The sequence below is a fragment of the Hippichthys cyanospilos genome, chromosome 8, assembly GCF_059441005.1.
Source record: "Hippichthys cyanospilos isolate Australia breed blue-spotted pipefish chromosome 8, RoL_Hcya_1.0, whole genome shotgun sequence".
In the NCBI taxonomy this organism is placed as follows: domain Eukaryota; kingdom Metazoa; phylum Chordata; class Actinopteri; order Syngnathiformes; family Syngnathidae; genus Hippichthys; species Hippichthys cyanospilos.
Genome location: NC_142376.1, coordinates 10,775,763 through 10,786,070, shown reverse-complemented (window position 1 = coordinate 10,786,070; position 10,308 = coordinate 10,775,763). Strand labels below are relative to the sequence as shown.

Here is a 10,308-nt window from a genome sequence, read left to right as displayed (position 1 = left end):
ATGTCTGGTAATAAATGAATCAGGAACTAATCAATTTCTCTGGGTAGTACTCAATTATAGTACTCAATTATTTATAATATATTACTTTTATATTACAATTATTTATAATATATTACTTTGATGACCTTAGACAATTAGGTACTTCACGTAATAAAGTAAAAACGTAATCAATCAGGGAATTAAGTCTGACCATTTTTACTTGAGGTACTAAAATACTGAAGTGATCAATTACTTCAGAGTTACTAGTATTACATGAATTCTTTACTTTAAGTACTAAAGTAGAAAAGTAATTGATTATTTTAGAACTCAGGAACTTGAAATAATTCAGTTAGTACTTGATTTTAAGCAATCAAATCTTCATTACTCAATAACTGGTAAGCACCCGAAGTAATCAATTACTTCAGTTACTTAAGTATAAAAGTAATTGATTGCTTTAATGTTTAATTAATTTAGTACCAGTCACTCTGAGACCTGCTTATAGCCAAACAATTGAAACATTTTGACAAAAAGAGTGTCTTGGATTTAATATCTTGATTCGAAACAATGACTTAGGGATTGAATGCATTCAATACATTACAAAGAAAATTGGGAAACGTGTACTTTTTTGTTTTCATTCTTTGTAACCCTGTATTATTGTTTGCATAATGACGTAATTTACTTTACTACTTGCTTTCTTGTTACCAACACCTAATTGCGCTATATTGATCTTTCACTCAGCAGACAAGGTAGGCTAATTGCGTCTGCATCTTGTGACTAATAATAGATGTTAAATGCACCACAATTATTATTTTTTCATCTGTAAGTGATAAATCACAAACCACTTTGCCCCCAAATACACTTAGAAATGTAATTTACTCTCGTAGGTTTAATCAAAATCAAGCATCATTGTGCATCCATGTGATAAAGCCAAATACCTATGTTTGGAGATAAGCATATTCTGAACATAACTGTCAAAATTTGATTGTCATGTTTTTTTTTCTCACAAATCAATACAATTGGTGAGTACCCATGCGTGTAAGTCTTATAAATTACTGACCAATATAAAGTATTGACAATGACTTTCTCTCTTTGATGATGTAATATTAACTCTTTCAATTTCAAGGACATAATTTATACATTTTTGCAGACTCCAGGCGTACAAGCCCATTTACTCATTTACCATTTTTTTTTTAAATATGTGGTAAAATCTGAAAATATTTATTATTGAAAGAGGTAATGGCTCAAGAACAATGCTGCTTTGTCTGTGTGTGTGTGTGTGTGTGTGTGTTTTTAATGAAAGAAAATGTTGTTTTGGGCAATAAAAGGATTACCCCCAGAGCCAGTGATATGTGAAATAAATATGCGAACAATACTTAAAAAAAACGTATATGTAGATCTGAAAAGAGAACTGAACTGCACTCACCCCATTTCCCTTCTCTCTGTGGTCATGTGAATTCCCCTCTGTCTACACGTACCTCTCACAAACTTCACTTTACTCTTCAAGTGGCACCTTTCGCTTCCTCCTACCTCTTCTTTCGTCTTGATTCATTCACCCTAGGGAATCGGGACAATGATGTACACTGCCCTGACATCTTAAACCTCTGGGAAGGGGAACACCCATATTCCCCTGGTTGTGCACAAAGCGTGCAACAGTTGTCCCTCGGGCCTTTGTTTGTCTACTACACTGCAGTCAAGCATGCAGGGACATCAACAAGATTGTCATTCACCTGCTCATCGCTGGGGACTTGTATAGTCTGCAACTAAATAAGTTATTATTCGATTCTACTGCTGTTTGAGATACCTCTTTACCTATTTGATCATATGCATAAACCCTGTAGTGTAAAATCTGAAAGCAGAATGCTGTGTAAGGGAGCTGTTGCATGGAAAACCATGGTTGTTCATGTTTTATATTATTCAAAAGCTCATTGTGCTTTAGGGATCTTTTGACGCAGCCAAAAGTAGTTTTGTGCCATGTCATCTGTTATTTCTTATACAGGCAGATTTGTGTGTGTTTCGAAATCATCAATTGTCGGTGGATTCCAGCAAATCGGTATGAACATTTAATCCATTTAAAATGTGTGCTGTTTACAACATCAGATGCACTGGCAGTTAGTGATGATGAGTGATCGCGGTCTGTGACGCAGGGTGTCAAGATCATGTTAGTCTTGTTATGTACAGTAAGGCCCACTCCATTGTGGGTTCAGGTTTCAGTTTTGCTCCAACACTTTTACTTGGGGTATAATTCCATTATGACCACTGGATAGCAGCACACAAAGTGTTAACCCCAACCCTTACTTTGGAACAATGATTTTTTTTTAAGTGGAAACATTCATTGAAGGCCATCTGCTGTAAATCTGCTTTAAAGTCAAAAGAAAGCTGCAGCTGAAGGTTCGTTTTATGATGTCATCTTTCAGCACAATTATGCATGTATCTTGTCAGAACATAAATGACAATCAATTGTATCCCAAGTAGTATTGAATAGTGATATACAATATACAGTTGTGCTCAAAGGTTTAAGGTACATATGCATGTTATTCACACTGTGAGCTACTTATTAAATGACCAAGTGATCAAATGCATTTATTTATTCAACATATACTCAGAATTCTTTATAAATGTTTTAATAGATATTGTTGTACCTTGCAAAATTACACAAACATTATACATACATGGTGAGGCATGTATCAGGTGTATGTATGACTAACCATGAATGTGTATTACAAATTTCACAATGGATGATATGCTGAAATTGTTATTATTATTTTTCAACTCATTCACTGCCATTGACAGACAGCTAGATTTAGTATTTGTTTTCAAAAGGGGTACCTCCTGGTTTGGTCACCATATAACTATAAGTGCTTCTCAATTCTATTTTGCCAAGCCCCTCCTAGGAAAGAGAAAACATTTCGCACATCTCCCTCCCACCTGAAGTGCTGACTATGAACAAGATTATTATCATCTATAAAAACCGTATGAGTATGCCTAATCCTGTATCCTTTTTAATATTTACCAAAGAGCAATATAAATCAACTTTCAACAACAGTTAACTATTTTTGACAATGTTTATACAGGTTAGGGTGTAGTTTAAAACAGAAAAAAATAACAATGCATCAAAGCATGTGGAAAAAAACGTGCAAATTCTTATTTTACTGCAATTACTCTTCACATGACAAAAACGAAGCCTTTTCCCTGGGATCATCCACGCCCCCCCTGCCATCACTTCGTGCCCCCCTCGGGGCTTCTGCCCTACTATTTGAGAGGCACTGCTGTAAAGACATACGAACTATAAACTAAAGATGATATTTACTGTCTCATATATTTCAAATGGTAATCATAGAGACCGCAATGAGTGTATGGTGAGGTGAATATTTCCCAGGTAAATAATCATTGAAACTTTGAAGGTGTGACTCATCTGTCTCAACCGTGACTCACAACAACGATGAAATGCACAGTTCCACAATTCTGGTTTCAGTATTAATACGTTCCGACTCAAAATACTGGCTCAGGCAGTGCATGATGTCAACATGGAAAATTCAAAGGCTTTTAATATTCAAGATAAATTACTCAAATGTAACATTTAATCTCACGTCACGTACCAACATTGATAACAGCATTGAAGTATCCCTCTAAAATGTTGTGTCAAATTTTTCAGAGAACAAGATTGTGTTTGCAGTATTGTCTTGGTTTGTCGATCCAATCACTAAGGTCATTGAACGACCAGCAAATTATGACACTAAAACCGATAGCTGTTCAGCTTTGTTTACATTTAAACGACATAATGTCATTGCAAGTTGCCTCAAGTTGATGACTGCTCTTGATCATAACGTTTTTTTATTGTCGAATTCTAAGTTAAACTGTTTATCTTTTTTTTTTCTCTTTTTAGTCCCAACATGGCATAAGCTAATGTATAAAATACTACAACCCATGTTAAAACAACTTTAGTACTGTACTAAGGTCTTTTTTAAAATGCTCTTAAAAAGGCCTTACATAGATCTTAAAGTCTCAAACTCTCACGCCTCTGTGCCAAGCTTTAAAAAAAATGCCTGTTATCTGCTTCATTTTAACTTCAGATGGTTTAAATTTTATTTTGAATTATAGGAATTCTCACAAGTATATGTGTATTTTTTGTTTTGTTTTCAATAAAAGGCTTTCAAACCTGTTTGAAACATTTTAGTGTTTATTTAAAGGTGTGTTCGGGTAACATACTGCATTGAATCATGACAAGGTTATAAGGCAATTGTGTCTCCTTTCTTTACAATGTAAACATTGAAAGTATTTGCATTGAAAGAATAAAAATGGACTTCTTTTGTTATTTCCACAAATTGATCATCAAAAGTTCTTTTGTCCATGTTAAGCTATTATAGTGCCTTTTTTAGCACTTGCATAAACAATGATTTTACAAGTACAGTATTTCCTTATCATTTCCGTTGTTCACATGGATATGACCGTACAGTAGATTAGATCGACAGTATATTACTTTAGAAGCAGTAGAAGCAGCAGCAATGATCTCGGCACTAAGCCTCACCCAAAGCGTAGAGAATCAATATCAACAGTAACTAGGCTGCAAGATTTACTGATAAACATTTTTGGAGTACCAAAAACAAATTTGAAGACTCAATAGAAAGTCACTAAAAAGAAATGAAAAAAGCGTGAATGACCGAAATGGACATGCCTCATGAAAAGAGTGTATAAATGGATATTTAAGTGTCATTATCGCTATATTTTGTTTCATGTATTATTTTCTGTATATGAAAGCTGCTCATTTAAAGCACCGACATTTTATTATTTCTTCTGGGCTGGCATCTCTCAGAGAATCACAAGATGCTTTCAAATCTGAATCTTTATCTGAGAAACGCATTTGTCGTACAAATACTATTTTCTAGTGGGTGACTGGAAAAGGTGACGTCATACTGTATTTATTACTATATGGTGTTTAACCATTCCTTTTAGTGTGATAGAAACTTAGACCGTCACTACAATAATAATTGACATCCTCCCAGGCAAAACCTCCATGAATGTGACTCATCCACCTTGAATGATTTGATGTCACTGCCATTGTAGCGGATTGTGCAATATGACTGTGCTTCATTGCCAATACTGCGTTGATTATGAGACCAGCTGGGTGACTACACTCATGTGGGGAGGTATGTTCTGAGCACGTTTGTATCTTTGAAGCTGCTCAGAATCGCACTTAACTTAACAGTCAGGTTTTGCCTTCCTCATAGAATCACATTCATGCAACGAAACATCTGCACTGGATTCAACCTCACCAAGATGGCACTTGCAAAGAGGGTGGAGAACAGCCTATGACATAGGCAAGTGTTTTATAATAGAGAGTAAACGAAAGGATTATCTACCATACAAGTTGGAGGTCCCCAAAACAAACAAAGCAAGGCCTGTTTATGGGCTATGCTAAAAACAATTCAGTGTATTGCCCTTATAGGGAAAAGGTTCAACAATATATGTTGGCAAAATTCACAAGACAGCCATAGGAAAAATAAATAAAAACACATTCACTATTGGTTTTGAGTATCACAAAGGGTGTTACAGATTCGTGTATGTCTCCTTGATTTATTAAAATCATGATGTTGATCAGGCGTTCAATGCCATTTAAGCAGGTTCAAAGCTTAATGTAAACATCCATATCTTTTAAAATGCAGCACATTTGAGTCACGAGTTTCTACTATTTGCAGTATTGGTTGTTCCATATGAAACTAATAATCGAAGTTAATCATGATTCGAATTGGGCTTCTTTTTAAATGGAATCAAATTGATTTTGGAAATCTGAAATGATATTCGGCTCGGTTGAGAATCACTGGTATGTCCTTTTAAAATTATGGCCTTTAGAGTCATATATTGAAAAAATTGTATTTAATTATTGTGTTGTCAAAATTGTATATCTTGTTGTTCCTGATTATTACCCCTAAGTATATTTGTGAGAATGAATGGTTGTTCATCTTTGTGTGGCCTGCGATTGGCTGGTAACAATCTCAGGTGTGTATCTCAGGGTGTATCTTTTCTCCCTTAAACATCGGCTACATATTTGGTTATAAACAGATCATTCAATTCTATCTCTAAAATGAATTTATAAATAAATATATGTATTTATTTATTTATTCAGTGATATAATCAGTGATAGGTTCAGTTTTCAATACTTTCTGAAAGAATGATAGATAGATAGATAGATAGATAGATAGATAGATAGATAGATAGATAGATAGATAGATAGATAGATAGATAGATAGATAGATAGATAGATAGATAGATAGATAGATAGATAGATAGATAGATAGATAGATAGATAGAGTTTAATGTGTTTTTTGTGTTTACGAATAGAACTGGTGCGATGGCCGAACGCCTCTTTACCAAATATGGTCAGTCCGGAAAAGGTGCGGGTGATTTTTTTTTTAAACTCCGCCTCCTTCTCCACCCATGCAAATTAATGTGACGTATAGAGACTAGCTGCGTTATAAATTCTCTTCTTGTCGCTTCATCAGTTTGTGGACAACCAAATCTAACTGAGTCAACTTTAGAGTTAACTTGAGAGACACGCCTGTTGCTTGAGTGAGCCTTTATCCTACTTTGCGCGCGCCCGTCTGTTCAAACAGGTTTGACGAGGACACACCTGAAGGAAGAACAGGAAGTTTTGTCGCTCACCTCCATTTTCTGACCTCTGTGGACGACGGACGGATCGAAAGCTAAGGAAGGAGGACTTTCAACAAACTTGTTTGCTTTCTTTAATTCGACGATGAAGATGTGGATTGCACTTGTCCTTGCCGCCCTATCGGTGGGAGCCTCGGCCCAAAGCTGTAAGTAATTTATTCCACCTTTGTTGTGTTTTTAACGTCATACAATGGCGATCGATCTGACTACCTTTTAACTTAAAACAAGGCCGTTTGAAGTAATTTAGACACTTAATAAATGGTAATATTCGACTTTTGAATTAGTTGAAAATGGTTTATAGTTTTAAAATCTCGCCCGCATTTTTGCAATTTTTTGACGTCATCGCGCTGGTCTCACAAAAGACTATATTCTACGTACTAGATTCTGTGTTTCTCATATGTAGAGAAAAATACGCTATTTAAAACTTAAAACAGTGATTAAGCGCAAACAGTTTCGTTGCAGAGTGGGGGTGGGGACTTGGTTAGTCTCTCTCCTCTGGGAGTGTTTGGTAAAACCAACGCCCTTGACTTGATTAGCGTGTGCTGCACGGCAATTCGTTTGCTTTTATTGCGCTAGCGCCATATAAAAGTCTTTACAATATTGTCCTCATGATCTTCGTCTCGATATTTAATATCAAGTTATGAAGTATCTAATTTAAAAGTATTCATTGTTTTGCATGGCTTTGAAGCTGTAGAAGTCTTATCATCTATAGCCCCGTTTTTATTATTTTTTATTTTAAATAAAATTATTGTGATGCTTTTTGTTGCTAAAATCGTTTTTAATTCCATTGTTTTCCTACCCAGGTTCATGTGAGACTATGAAGTGGGCCACCTGTGATGGAAATCCTTGTGAATGTTACCTCTTAGTCGGTGAACAAATGAAACAGACGCTTGACTGCAATAAGTGTAAGTAAATAGATCAACTTTTAGTCAAGGAACATAGTTTTCCCTCAACCAGCGAGTGGCATATTTGACATGCTTTTCGCCTACGATATCCCCAGTGATCCCCAAGTGCTTCTTGATGAAGGCTGAGATGTACAGAGCCAAGAAAGGCTTGGATACTCGTACCATTGGAGGGAAGCCGGTGGAGACCGCTTTTGTGGACAACGATGGCATCTATGACCCAGAGTGTGAAAGTAACGGCAAATTCAAGGCTAAACAGTGTAACAACACTGAGGAGTGCTGGTGCGTCAACAGCGCCGGTGTTCGCCGAACAGACAAGGGTGACAAGAACCTCAAGTGTGAGAAGCTGGTGGAGACCTAGTAAGTTGTTCCATCCTCACTTTCGGTAAAGATACACAATAATATAGTTGTGCATTCCTAAAATGTTATGTCTTCTAGCTGGGTCCGTCTTCAGCTGAAACACAAACCGGTGTCTGGTCCTGTAGATGCTAACAAACTGAGGGTGTAAGTACATGCGATATTTTCTTTTTGAAAGCCCAGATTTAAGTGAGAGTTGTTAGGAACTGTATCTGAAAAAATTTGCAGCTAAGCATTTTCTTTCTTTAACAGGGCTATTGCTGATGCTATCCACAAGCGTTATGACAACTTTAACAAGGACATGGTGGACAAGATTGAAGTGAGTGGACTATTCAGCCTCTTAATTGAACATGCATGTATACATCTGACGTTGTAACACAGAAAATGTATTTTCCCTGCAGTATGACCCTGATGCTCGCATGATTGTTGTGGATGTGAAGAAGCCCATGGGAGAGCGCAAGAGCGATCTGACCAACATGGCCTACTACATGGAGAAAGATGTATTGCAACTTGGCGCCGCTATTTATTTATTTCGTAATTGGCATACTAACCGTCTTTCCCATGTTCCCGCAGGTGAAAGTGTTGCCACTGTTCAGGAACCAGAACAAATTTGAGCCCATGGTAGACAACCAGAAATTGGAGATGGAGAACATCTTGGTGTACTACGTGGATGAGGAGGCCCCAACATTCACCATGAAGCATCTTACTGGTGGAATCATTGCTGTCATCGTGGTAGTCGTGCTGGCTGTGGTGGCTGGTCTGCTACTTCTGGTAAGTTGACGTATATCCAAATTTTCATAGATCGAGTGAATTCATAGATAGATGAGTTACTGATTTTTTTTTTTCCTCCAGTTCTTTTTCAGAAGGCGTCAAAGTCAGAAATACAACAAAGCTCAGGTGAGGACAATGCAAAGTACAGTTTCCTTCTTCAAACCCTTATATACTTAATGTTGATCTTTTTGTGTGTGTGTGTGTAGCAAAGAGAAATGGATCCCATGTAAATGCTTCATCGCTGCAAGAGGCCAGGGAGTCTTCATTGGATGCACATACTTGCTGTGTGCCACACAACGTTCTTTGAGGAAGACAAATTTGTGTAAAGGAACAATCAACCTTGTCTGTTATTGGCACCATGAATACTGCCTTCTATTTATAAGTTGTGTAAAGTTTTCAGCATTCTCCCATCTCTATGCTATGCCTAAATTTGTGTCCTAGTAAATGACGCATTTAAATTTTAGATGCTGTTGTGTTTTAAATTGCATTTAGATTGTACAGTTTCTTACAAGTGTTGTGTTTTATTGGATTGTTTTTAATAAAATGCTTTAAAGACAGTGGTTGCATCTTAGTTTTTTTTTTTTTTTTTTTTTTAAGGTGATATTGCAATAAGGCCATCATTTGTCACAAATCTTTACTAGATAGTTATTTAATCAAGTTCCTTTTGTGGTTTCTACAAATGGGTAATGACAAGTTGTTTTGTTGATGACACTTTTAGGTTTCCTCTCTAGTCTATGCATAAATTATGACTTTGCTCTAGAATACACATTGTTCATGTGTACATGTAAATGCATTTACAGTTATTTCAGTGCTGAAAAAGATTTTTTCTTAAGTTGCATGTGCACATGATACAATTGCAGCTTAATGGACAGTACAAAAGTTCAGGGTGCTTTCATATACTGTAGTATTTGTAATACCTTACTACAGTATATTATGGTTTGTAGGCGAATGATTACAAAAGGTGACCCTATGTTTATTTCACTGGTGATTGAATTGTGTCTTGTAATGGAAACTCAACTGTCCCTTCAATATGCTAACATAATCTTTGCCAAACCTACAAGAATATTAGTCCTGCATTAGGATTTGTTGCTGTTGTTGTAGCCGAGTGTGCAATATGACAAAGGCAATACTTTTGAGTATGACACCAACCTGCTGGGTGAGAACAGCTGTTTAGGGAGGTGTCATCTGTGCATGTTTGTTGTCTCTGAAGGAGCTCAGAATTGCGTTCAACCTGACAATCAGGTTTTGCTTTGCTTGTAGAGACACATGCTGCATTCATGCAACAAGTGACCAAACAAGAACATCTTTTGTTTAAGTGGATTTCACACTGCAGGTGAAACGTCAAGAACCAAAATGGCGGAAGCAGCGAAGGACAAAGACAGTCACTAATGAAACTAAAAGGGTGGTGATTCACATCACGGAAGTGCAGACAAGCGTGATGTGGTGTCTGCAGCAACATGTTCATGAGGTTGTTTACCAGCAAAGTATTTCCTGTCTAAATTCAGTCGTCATTGAAAAGTCACAGGCAGACATTTGAAAACATGATACTTCACAGTGCAGCAGAGGTTTAGTGTGAATGCTTGTTTGCCTTTGTGCCCTGCGAATGGCTGAAGTGGCCATCTGGCATCCTGGGTTC

General features: G+C 36.7%; 1 protein-coding gene across 1 annotated transcript; it reads left to right on the top strand.

The window, feature by feature from the left end:
- Window positions 1–6,467: 6,467 nt before the first annotated feature.
- epcam (epithelial cell adhesion molecule) lies at window positions 6,468–9,229 on the top strand. Its single transcript, XM_088422304.1, has 9 exons — window positions 6,468–6,788; window positions 7,446–7,547; window positions 7,643–7,904; window positions 7,983–8,048; window positions 8,154–8,220; window positions 8,303–8,401; window positions 8,475–8,672; window positions 8,754–8,798; window positions 8,879–9,229. Exons 1-9 carry the CDS (start codon window positions 6,728–6,730, stop codon window positions 8,900–8,902), a joined length of 924 nt encoding a protein of 307 aa, XP_088278430.1. The 5' UTR covers window positions 6,468–6,727; the 3' UTR covers window positions 8,903–9,229.
- Window positions 9,230–10,308: the final 1,079 nt, after the last annotated feature.

Bases quoted from the DNA above. Each gene is read 5' to 3' on its own strand.
- epcam (XM_088422304.1), top strand. From the start codon at position 6,728: ATGAAGATGTGGATTGCACTTGTCCTTGCCGCCCTATCGGTGGGAGCC. The intron at 6,789-7,445 runs GTAAGTAATTTA...TTTCCTACCCAG, and splicing joins GGGAGCCTCGGCCCAAAGCT to GTTCATGTGAGACTATGAAG. The intron at 7,905-7,982 runs GTAAGTTGTTCC...TATGTCTTCTAG, and splicing joins GAGAAGCTGGTGGAGACCTA to CTGGGTCCGTCTTCAGCTGA.